This window comes from Lissotriton helveticus, chromosome 1_1 (genome assembly GCF_964261635.1).
Source record: "Lissotriton helveticus chromosome 1_1, aLisHel1.1, whole genome shotgun sequence".
Classification (NCBI taxonomy): domain Eukaryota; kingdom Metazoa; phylum Chordata; class Amphibia; order Caudata; family Salamandridae; genus Lissotriton; species Lissotriton helveticus.
In genome coordinates this window covers 1,947,580,675-1,947,592,865 of record NC_136057.1, presented here as the reverse complement: position 1 = coordinate 1,947,592,865, position 12,191 = coordinate 1,947,580,675, and the positions used below count along the sequence as shown (strand labels likewise).

The 12,191-nt window shown below is 44.9% G+C and overlaps 1 protein-coding gene across 3 annotated transcripts in view; it reads left to right on the top strand.

Moving 5' to 3' along the window:
- Positions 1 to 12,191, top strand: part of LOC144755181 (coagulation factor XIII B chain-like) — a 1,011,791-nt gene that overhangs the window by 125,092 nt on the left and 874,508 nt on the right. For all 3 annotated transcript variants that reach the window (XM_078643848.1, XM_078643839.1, XM_078643857.1), the window contains exon 3: positions 437 to 613. In XM_078643848.1, coding sequence (XP_078499974.1) covers positions 437 to 613 — 177 coding nt within the window. The remainder of the gene's footprint in view (positions 1 to 436; positions 614 to 12,191) is intronic.

Below are 12,191 nucleotides of genomic sequence, written 5' to 3'. Positions count from 1 at the left end.
TGTATTCAAAGTCTATATATCAACATCACAACGGTTGCAAGCAAGTGAATACAGTGCAAAGGAAGATACTTCTAAAGAGTCACAGAGGATTTGACTTCCAAATCAGACTACGGTGTGAAGATGTTTGTTAAATTATCTGCGACATTTGCCACATTCCTCGTAGGTAAAGATTGTTTTCCTATCTGAGTGGCCACTGTGAGGAGGGCTGGTAAGAGAACCTGTCCTGCAGATTATGGCAGTATTCATTTTAGTATTGTTTATAATAATTTGTTTCTGGCAGAACCAATATCCTCCTGCAAGTAGGCATGGTCCAACCCATTGATGTTAGAAGCAGTGAAGTGCATGCAGTGAAACATTACATTTATTCAAAACATATGTTTATTCAAAATTAATATTAGCAATAATAGACATAGCTTACCATAACCTCTTTTTTTAGGTGCGTGTGAGCGGCCCTACTTGGACAATATGGATGTGTATTTTAATAAAGATCATTATACAGAGGGACAAACTGTATACTTCCGCTGCTACCCTGGTTTTTTCACTCATGAAGGACAAGAGGCTGGAACAGTGGAGTGTCTTTCAAATGGACAGTTTTCTCAAGCGACGTGCATTCGTGAGTAATTTAATATTTCATTAATTGCTTTTGGGTGTTGGAACTGGTAAGTGGATTCCTAGAAATCAGCACAAACTCCCTCTTTGCATGCTTCTAACATGGTTAGTATTTGAATAAGGGCCCATAAGTGCATTCTTCAACCTTCACCTTTAATATCCTCTGGGACCACCTACGAAGAGCCCCACGAGATTACAATGACAGAAGTTCTTAATGCCAGCAGAAAGCTTCCCCTTGGAAAAGCCCCGGGTCTGGATAAGTTACCAGGTGACCTATTCTGGTTAGAACCAGAAATATGGGGTCCTTATTTATGGGTAATATTCAATGCCATTATGAGAGGCATGGTGATTCCGGAAACTTGGGCTTGGGCAGAAATCTTCCTAGTATTTAAAAAGGGTTCACCCCTCTTGCCTTTCAATCACAGGCTGATCAGTTTGAATGATGTTGCCCAGAAACTGTTTGCTAGGATCCTCCGTGACCGCATGCATGTGTGGATGTAGGAGTTTGAAATTCTGAGTCCATTTCAAGCAGGTTTCAGATAAAACATCTCTATCATTGACCAAATCTTCAGACTCCAGGTAGTATATTGAAAAATGGTGCTATTAGAGGGTGGCAGCCTCTATCTAATTTTTGTAGATCTGAAGACGCTTTTGATTTGGTCCCTAGAGAAAAACTGTGGGCTGTTCTAAAAGGTCCGGGGAAAGCAGACTGTCTACCTCTTGAGCCTGCTTATGAGACTGCACAAGGGTAATTTCGCCCAAGTAGGATTTGGGAAGTTTGATGAGCTAACCCCCCGCTTCCCTGCAAACGGAGGAGTAAAACAGGGATGTGTGCTTGCACCTACCCTGTTTTGCCTTTTCATTAATGCTCTGGTTGCCCACCTTAACGAAGTCTAGAACAAGGTACCAACAATGATGTTTGCGGACGACACATTGTTACTCTCTAAGTCGCCCATGGGCATCAGGAGGGTTCTTGACAGTTTTGCCATCTTCTGCAAAAACAAGGGGCTGGAAATAAATATCCTAAAGACCAAATTTATGGTCGTCAACCTAGCCAAAACATCCTGCCCAAATACCTCCTTAAACGCCAGTTTGCTTGAAGGGGTGTCAGTTTTTGATTACTTAGGTGTCATACTGTCAGAAACATTTGAATGGGGCCCGCAGATGGACAAAGGAAGCCTGAAGTTAGTCCAGATTGTGGGGGGAATAGCAAAAATATATAGAAACTCCTCTTACAAACCAGTTGGCCCTATAGTAGAGATATACAAGGTCCAAGCAAGGAAGGCTACATTGTATGGGGTAATTGTCCCTCTGATTGTCTGAGCAAAACAGAGAATAACTTTATTAGGAAAATGTTAGTTCTCTCGATTAGTACCCCTCTCTTTACTTTATGCATGAATTTAAGAATAAGACCAATAGGGGATGAGACTGGACTTAAGCCACTAACATTCTGGCATAGACTGTGGGTGACCCCGGAGCAAGCAGCCTACCAAAAAGAATTAAAGAAGTTACTGAGTCTCCCGGGTTTGGACAAAATACCTTGGCTCATGTATATTAAGGACCTATGTTGCAGATTGGGTAAATCTAGCTTATGGAGTAACCCTGAAGAATCGTGCCCCACGACATCACGTCTAGAACTAATCAAAGCCTAGAGGTTGTCCAAGATAGCAGACGTCCAGGGGGATGTGGCGTTAGGACATCTGACAGCTGACTTACTAAGGATTAAGAACGATCATCGGACCAAGCCCTTTCTGGATGAGTCATAGCTTCATGTCTTCTTTTTCTGTCCTGGCTATAAGCCAGCCAGACAGCGTTGGCTCATCAGACTCTGCTGGAACTTAGGGTTCAAGCACTGTGTGGAGGCATTTAGAGTCCTGAAATATGACCCCCACCCACCCATTGTCTTTGCCATATCCCGTTTTCTTAATTCAATGTGGCATACCCGCAGGAGTTTGATTAACTTGGCTCCTCAGTGTTAAAAAAAGCTGATAGTGTATGCAGCCTCTCTCTTTTTTAAATAGTAAACTTTTTAAAATGGAGTCTTACCAGTTTTCCAGCTGCTACTGAGGGCCGGGCTTGGCTCCGCCGATCCCCGCAGCTCCAGCTACGGAGGGCCGGGCTTTGCTCCGCCTGTTCTCCCGGCCGGGCTTGGCTCCGCCGGGCCCCTCCCACCCCGTGACCAGCAGCAGTGGACGTCAGAGGCTGGCGCATAAAGGCACCCTCGGTGTGGAGTCCAGGGGGGAGTCTTACCAGTTATCCAGCTGCTACTGAGGGCCGGGCTTGGCTCCGCCAATCCCCGCAGCTCCAGCTACAGAGGGCCGGGCTTTGCTCTGCCTGTTCTCCCGGCCGGGCTTGGCTCCGCCGGGCCCCTCCCACCCCGTGACCAGCAGCAGTGGACGTCAGAGGCTAGCGCCAGCAGGCGCATAAAGGCACCCTCGGTGCGGAGTCCAGGGGGGAGTCTTACTAGTTTTCCAGCTGCTACTGAGGGCCGGGCTTGACTCCGCCGATCCCCGCAGCTCCAGCTACAGAGGGCCGGGCTTTGCTCCGCCTGTTCTCCCAGCCGGACTTGGCTCCTCTGGGCCCCTCCCACCCCGTCACCAGCAGCAGTGGAAGTCAGAGGCTAGCGCCAGGAGGCGCATAAAGGCACCCTCGGTGCGGAGTCCATGGGGGAGTCTTACCAGTTTTCCAGCTGCTACTGGGGGCCGGGCTTGGCTCCGCCGATCCCCGCAGCTCCAGCTACAGAGGGCCGGGCTTCGCTCCGCCTGTTCTCCCGGCCGGGCTCGGCTCCGCCGGGCCCCTCCCACCCCGTGACCAGCAGCAGTGGACGTCAGAGGCTAGCGCCAGGAGGCGCATAAAGGCACCCTCGGTGCGGAGTCCAGGGGGGAGTCCTACCAGTTTTCCAGCTGCTACTGAGAGCCGGGCTTGGCTCCCCCGATCCCCGCAGCTCCAGCTACAGAGGGCCAGGCTTTGCTCCGCCTGTTCTCCCGGCTGGGCTTGGCACCGCCGGGCCCCTCCCACCCCGTGACCAGCAGCAGTGGACCTCAGAGGCTAGTCCCAGGAGGCACATAAAGGCACCCTCGGTCCCTGGACCCGCGGGACGCACGTGGGCGCGCGCCGGGAGAAGCCCGGGACAAGGGCGGGGCCATCTGTGGTCGTCCGAGGCCGAAAGAGGCTGGGCTGGGCCACGGACTTTGGTTATTTCTGCCCACACACACCTCAAAAACTGTAAGACATTTTATGTTACGTATTTTGTATTACTACATGTGTAGCCTTAGTCGTCGCTATTGCTATCAGAGTTCGCTACGTGCAATAGCTACAGTGCCTTTAAAATATTGTTTTATATTTGTCATCTTGAAATATAATAATGTCCAAACTTAGATCGGCTAAAACCCCCCTAGTGACGGGCACAATGGATAACTACCTGGTCAAAGTAGTAAGCAAAATTAACAAAGAAAGGCGCCTTTCATTAAACCGGGTAAGCCCTTCGGCTTCACCTATAAGCTTGCATGCCCCCCCAGATGCTCTTGTCGTAGATCGTAGCTGCATTGGAGGCTTGCAGATACTCAATGATAGTGAAATACCTGCTCCTCTAGTCCAGAACCAGGTGCTGGATAACCCCTTGGATACCTCATTACAACTTTCCCCGATATCATCTCCAGCATCCTCCCCTGTACGAAGAGTAGTAAGGGCCTGCAGGAAGTTACCGGCTAAGCGGGGGGAACAGGAAAACTAAAAGAGCTGGCACACCACCCATAAGTACAGGGGGAGTAAATGAGACCTCAAATAAGGCAGACATGACTAACTTGAACCCTGATCAAATTGATTCGTTGGCCAGTATTATTGAATCCAAATTGGAACTTATGATTAAACCTCTTGTGGCCAAATTAGACCAGGTTACAAAAGAAGTAACTAGATTGGGCAGCCTTTTGAATTCTCAGTTAGCCATGACCAATATAAATAAGAGCATAAAGGGTGGCACAACGTAAACAAGGAAGCAGCTGCTCCCTGCAATGGGGGGAATAGGATCACACAAACTGTACAAACTTCTCCAGCTGCCCATTCACCCCTTGTACCAGCCACTCAACCACCCCCGGTACCAGCTGTTCACCCACGCTCATTGACTCTTAGTAACCAACCTACCACAGCAGGGGGGAACAACGAGGGGAGGAGAGAAGCAAATAGAAGACCCTCAGTTAATCTCCCCCCAGATTGCGCCCCATACATAGTAGTATTAACTAATGTACCTGGGGTGGACTCCCATCTTACTGAGTCACGGCTAGAAACTCACGATGCCCTGAAAAATAAATCAGTATCGTGTTTGAACAGAAATTGTGGGTTCCCTTTTGCTTTCTCAAATGACATAATATCTACCAGAAGAGTCAGCTGGATAGGAAACTCTAGGAAAAATAGTAAGGGGGACTGTATTATTGTTAATTTTAGACATCCGCAGCATGTCGCCACAGTTCTGCTTAGAGCGGCTTCCCTACCAACTGCTGATAATACTGTATGTGCACGCCCTCTTGGGTTCTTTTATAATCACCTTAGTAATACTCCACACTTACATACTGATCAGCCCAAGCCTTTTTTACCTAGGCGTGGTCTTGTTACCCCTCCCCATATTGAAAATCGACCCCCAAATAGACTGGACCCATATTATTATAGGTTGTCCAGGCCGACTCATCAATTCGATCAAGTCCTCCCACTGGCAATCGATATACCCCTCTATCATCTCCGGAGGAAAATGACTGACTAACAAATAATCAGAGGACTAATGTACAGCCCCCACATTCTACTTGTAGGATTATGACTTGGAACATTGCTGGTATTTAGGCTAAAGTAAGGAACGACACCTGGATTAATTATTTAAAAACCTATGACATTATAGCGTTCCAAGAGACCTGGGATCTGACAAACAGTTTCTCCCTGGTTGGGTATAGACATTTTTGCATTCCTGCAACTAGTAGTGTGGCAGTTAGAGCTAAGGGAGGCTTATTAAGCTTATTCAAACTTGACCTAAAGGGCACATTAATACAGTGTAACTCAGAATGCCAAAATTGCCTAATTGTTGAACTACCCTCTTCTGACACCCCTAAGATTTTATTTATCAATTTTTATAATTCATGCACCAATGAGTGCACCAGTTTTAATTTGGACATACTGGAGAAATTTGTGTCAGTCTATAGCACTAATGTGAACACTTTTGAAATAATATTCCTAGGGGACTTTAACATCCATTCCTGTAACCAACCGTGTGCCAATATAGAAGAGGAGGGCCCCCCATACTTGTCACCCATACACCTTGAACACTCGAAACAGGGGGAGGCTCTTGAAAACTTTTTGGCAAGATGGAACCTCTATGAGTCAGGTTGCGGGGAAGGTGGCTCTAGGACCCCCACATTCAAAGGAACAGACGATGGCACTAATATTGACTATATTTTTATGTCTTCTTTTATATTGTGCAAAGTTTTAAGGTATAAGACTGAGGTTTCGGTCTTCAGTGATGATAACCCGGTGTCAATAGAAATACTGCCCGCGGACTTATTAACCCTCAAATCTGTGACCCATAAGGGTGGCCTAAACGTGGTTGTTAAAGACCAAGGACGTAGGCTAAAATGGTCAAACATAGTCCCTGAAACTGTCTTGCAGGAAGTATTGGTCAAGGTTAAGGACGATGTGGCCATATGCCTAGAGAAGCAGGCTCAAAACACACACGTGGTCACTGCTTTTGATAACATTTGCAGACAAATTAACCAAAGCCTACTTGTTGGCCCCTGTCAGACGAGACATCATGGTAAAAGATGGTTTAATAAAAGTGCAGTTTTACTTAAGGCCTTGAAGGCTATCCCTAAAGATCGAGCTCTAATAGCCAGCTTAAGATCTGCTTATAAGAAAGCTACTCAAGACAGGAAAAATGAGCTGAAAGAAGAGGCCTGGTCACAATTACTTGCCCCTGAGACCTTAAAAAATAGTGGGCAGTTCTGGAAAATCGTAAATCAACCGCTATTTTCGGGCGAGGAGAATTCTCCCCTTGAGTCCAACATCCCAGACGAGGGCTGGATAACACATTTTGGTAAAATATATTCTACCCCAGGTCCAGAGAATCACATGACAATTACCCTTTCTAGATCTGAGGATTCCCATGTGATTTTTGAGGAAATAGAGGTAGAAAGAGCGATTGAATAGGCCCTAAAAAGGCTCCAGGTCCTGATGGGGTTCCTGCAGATGTTTTTAAATGTGCGCCAAAATTCTGGTCTAAGATCCTGTGTAGTGTTTTTAATGCTTTAGACCAAAATAACATACCGGTGTCCTGGAAAAAATCTATTATTATCCCAGTTTCCAAGAAGGGAGACAGGCAGGATCCCTCCTGTTATAGACCTATCTCCCTAATAGATTCCTCGGTGAAAATCTTGGGACGTGTTAGTTTGCACAAATTAAAGGACTGGCTCGACGACAGAGGGGTTCTGTCGAACGTGCAATATGGGTTTAGATCGAAAAGGAGCACTTTAGACCAATGCCTTAATCTGCAACTGCTACTGGATAAATATACCAAAGCCAAAGAGGGGTCAATGTACCTGGGGCTCATGGACCTCTCATCGGCATTTGACCTCTTAAACCGGACAAAGTCATGGCAAATTTTACTCAATATGGGACTTGATCGGGCCTTAGTTAACCTCCTGGCGGACTTATATTCTGGTCTACTGGCCTCCGTCAGGGTTACCGCTGAGGGGCGCTGCTCTAGCCATTCTAACTCAGAAAGGGGGGGTCAGACAAGGGTGCATCCTGGCCCCCCTTCTCTTTACGGTATATATCAATGCCCTAGCCTAGAACCTGCACTAAAGGAGGCATCCCTTGGCATACCGCGCATAGGGGAACTTGGTATTCCAGTTCTCCTCTACGCGGATGACGCCGTCCTTCTCTCAAGGATGGGGGTTGGGCTACAACGGCTGCTAGATGTCTTTGGGAACTTTATGGGATCCTTGGATCTTAAAATAAACGCTAAGAAGTCACAAATTATGATTATAGGGAGGTGCTCAAGAAAGAAGCAAATTAAGACTTTTTTTGCTGTGAAGAAGAACTGTGTAGAGTTCCCACATTCCCCTACCTTGGGATTACCTTTAATGAAAGAGGGAATTGGGGCCCTCAACTCAAAAACAGAAACATCTCCTTTGCAAGAACTACTTCTGCACTCCAGGGCTTCACAAAAAAACTGGGGGCGAGACCTATAGCAGCACTAATGAAGATTTATAAAGCGAAATGTCTCACAGTAGCCACATATGGTAGCTCAATATGGGGCTATAGTGCCCCTGATTGTCTACAGGTGAGCGAAACTAAATTCATGAGATCTGTCCTTTCAGTGCCACAGTCCACTCCCTCATATACTATCCATTCTGAATTGGGGGTAGGCTTAATTTCTGACACGATAAGAATGGCTCCCTTAATATGCTGGATGAAGACCTGGTTGAACCAGGAAATCTCCTTGAACCATATTATCGTGAAAGACTGTCTCCTACTAGAAAATTCCAGCAAGATTCAGTGGCTGACATACATCAAAAACAGCTTTTTTTAAATTGGGGAGACCGGAGCTTTTCTCCTCACCAGAGTCAATAACATGTAAGGACATCGCACAAACTAAGGAAGCCATGGTACAGATGTTGGCTCTGGAGAGAGAGGAATTAGAACTTAAAAAACCCACTGTAAGGGCTAATCTCATTGTAGCCAATTTACCAGGACCTGAAATTTACCTTAATATGGTGAACCGTCCCTACCACAGGTTTCTTTTAACTCGTTTTCGCTTTAACCTGATCCATCTGCATCTAGGTCAATTTTCTAATTGGAGTACCCCTGAAAACGCATTGCCGTGTTCTTGTGACAATTTCGCTACTCAGAACACAATGCATTTTCTAATGTCCTGTGGTCACCACACGGAATTAAGGACGAAATTCCTGGTACCAATACTTAAGGAGGCTGGGTTCCAGCAAGTCAAGCCTGCTCTCCTGTACTTGCAATTATTAAAGACCCCCTGGGTCACCTTTCATGTCTCTAGTTTTCTAGTGGGCGCTGTCAGGATTAGGAACAGAAAAATGATCAATTGTACCTAAATGAATTTGGATACAAATTAGAACGATGTTTGTACTGTAAAAAATGATAGTGAGGGTAACTAAATTGTTTTAGGCTTTTATTCTATTTATTTATTGTGATTTTATAAAATCTCATGAAATTCTTAGGAAATTTTTATTGGTTTAATATTCCTCTTTTACTGTGTGTAAATAATGTATTTAATGTATCTTCTGTTCAGTACCATTGTCTTTTTATGATATTGATTTATCGAAATAAAGTATTCTGACTGACTGACTGACTTACTAAGGATTAAGGACGATCATCGGACCAAGCCCTTTCTGGATGATATCCAGCCCTTCTCTGCAAGGAAACTATACATCTAGTTCAGACTGGGGTCTTTGCCGCTTCGTGCTTTTACTAATAAATGGACAAAAGCCACTCCCCTTGGTGGCCCAGCTTGTAGTTGTGGGGTTGAGTCAGAGCTTCATGTCTTCTTTTTCTGTCCTGGCTATAAGCCAGCCAGACAGAGTTGGCTCATCAGACTCTGCTGGAACTTAGGGTTCAAGCACTGTGTGGAGGCATTTAGAGTCCTGAAATATGACCCCCACCCACCCATTGTCTTTGCCATATCCCGTTTTCTTAATTCAATGTGGCATACCCGCAGGAGTTCGATTAACTTGGCTCCTCAGTGTTAAAAAAAATCTGATAGTGTATGCAGCCTCTCTCTTTTTTAAATTTTAAACTTTTTAAAACGTTTTTTCCATGTTTTAAAAAAATTTATGAACTTTTAACCTCCACGTGTTGTAGAATGTTCTAGAAAGTGTGTTGAGAGAATACGTTGCATTTCTGACTTCGATGTGTACTTGAAGATTAAAAAAGCTATTTATATTGAAAAGTAGAAAGACAATAATAGAGAGAAGTTTTGAAAGTTAAAAGAATCAATGAACTCTTGTAATTTGTTCTTGATTACCTACTGGCGGTCGCCAGTAGGTAGTTATCACTGTTAACGGTCTGGAAGTGCGGTGTTGCTCAGAGTGGCATGGTGGTGATATATATGGTGCTACACTGGGGTATGAAACCGAGGGTCTAAATCGTAAGGTCATTGCTGTAAAGTGATGTGGTCTGGTGTTTTTAGCATACTTGTGCAAGTAGTGTTAGTTGGCGTTTATACCATTCAGGGAGTGGGAGGCGAATTACTGACCGCTACTATGTGTTGATAGTATACCGGAAGCGAAGTAGTTACGCCTACCGGTGTAAAGACTTGGGGATGAAACCAAGCTGATTGCTGTAAAGTGATGGGCTCTGGGCGCTGTAGGATACTAAACGCTGTATTATAAGTGTGTAGGTAGTGTTAGTATGCGTTTATATTATATAGGGAGGAAACTATTCACCCCTACTGGTGTGAAGACCGAGAGCCTAAATTTTGAGGTCATTGCTGTAAAGTGATGTGCTCTGGGCGCTGTAGTATACCTCTGGAAGAAGTGTTAGTTTAGGTTTATACAATATAGGGATTGGGAAGTGAAATACTTACTCCTACCGGTCTCAAGACTCGTGGATGAAACCATGAGCTTATTGCTGCAAAGTCATGTGCTCTGTGTAGTATTCCATTGTAAGTCATAGTAGAATGTTAGTACGTAATTCTACTAGAATCTAAGGGGCATATTATCAATGAATGGCGTTAAAATTAACGCCGTTTTAGCGGCAGAAAACTGCCACTAAAACGGCGATAATGGGCTTGATAATATGCCGTAGAGAATTCCAATAGAAGCCCATGTTAATACCAGAACATGGGCTTCTATTGGAATTCTCTACGGCATATTATCAAGCCCATTATCGCAGTTTTTAGCTGCAGTTTCCTGCCGCTAAAGCGGCGATAATTTTAACGCTGTTCCTTGATAATATGCTCCTCAGAATGTAATGTTAGAATGTAGGGCTGCAATGAGGGGAACCTTGTGGAGTTTGTACACGGTGCTGGATTAGACGGTTGCTTTGCTGTCTGCTCCTGTTGGTGATTGTTTCAGGTGTCTTTTTTTCTTGTAATATATCTATTTATTGGATGCACTGCTGTCTGCCTCTTCACTACATAATTTTGGAGACGAGCGGGAGAAGGCAAAAAGGCACCACTGACCAATATTTAAAAATTGCTTGCGTTGTGCTGAAGACCCGTTTTCTTCGTGTAGCTGTTTCTACTCATGCCAGGGTCGTCGGCTCATTGAACTATGTCATCCGACTTCTGGTAGGATTTATATTTTTAGATTTCGCACTTCCTCTGCTTCTTCACTACATTCTGGTCATTGTACTACATGTGTGTAAGTAGTGTTAGTATGCGTTTATACTAATAAATGCATCATGGTCCTAGGGAGGGCGACCTCTCAGGCGCAGGTCATACAATGTCCCGGGGTGTGCATTGGAGGGACATTTGTGTTTGCTATTAGAGGGTGGTGCATGGCTTCCACCCTGTGATAGCAAATGTTGTTCGACTACTTGAAGCGAGAGGAGGAAAACCTCTTATCGCTGTAACAGAGGGGATGCGGATGGTAAAAATGGAGAGAAAAGAAAAAAAAAGCGGGGTCTCACCTGTTCTTTTAAATGAGGCCCCTGGTGGGTAATGTGCCATGGCCAATCCAATTATTATATTGCGGGGTCTCTGTAGGACTGGGGATCTTAATGTCACATGTAAATTAGGCACGGAAGGGCACAGAGAAGTTTTGCAGCTTAGGGGAGCGCCACCTTCCCGGGTATTGTTTACTAATTGTTCCGGAGTTTGAGGCCAACTGAAGTCCATGGCTCGCCACACTCCAGGTCTTAATTTAAATATGCAGGGTGGACCTTGGCAGTCCCTGAAGCCTCGGTGGTCCTAGGCAGTGCCTTATTTGTTCTGTAATCACACGGGCAGTGGTGTTATAAAGTGATACACTCATAGAACTCTTGCAGTTGTACAATTACCCAGTCTTCATTTGTCTAATAGTTAGTTAGATTATGTTTGGTAGGTACACTCTAATATTAAATAATGTTGTCCTTAAAATCTCCTATAAAAAGATGATTTTCACAATAAATAATAGACAAGTGTTGTCAGAAAAAGAAGACCTATACACTCAGTTATTTATTTGAAAAAAAGTAACCTTTATTAAAACAGAAATAAATAGAAATGTAACTTTAATAAAACAGTATATACAAAAAAACGTGGGTTGGACTCCAATGGAAGCAGCGTAGGAAACCTGCAAGACAAAAATGAAACATAAGTATGTGTGCTATGTGGAAGAGGTAAAGAAAGGTAGTCCGTATGAAAGGACCATAGTGAGAATGGAAGGGAGGGGGAGTGGGTGGAAGGGAGAAAGGGAGGGAGAGTCAAAAGAAGAGAGGGAGGAGGAGAAGTAGCATCGGCCTATTGCACCCAGCCCTTAGTGTTTATACTCCGTCACCCATTTGTCTAGGACGCTGGGGTCTGCGAGAAAGAGTGTGGATCAGCAAGTCCTTAAAATTAAATACACGAGGCCAGAGATTATGGGTCATATTATCAAGGA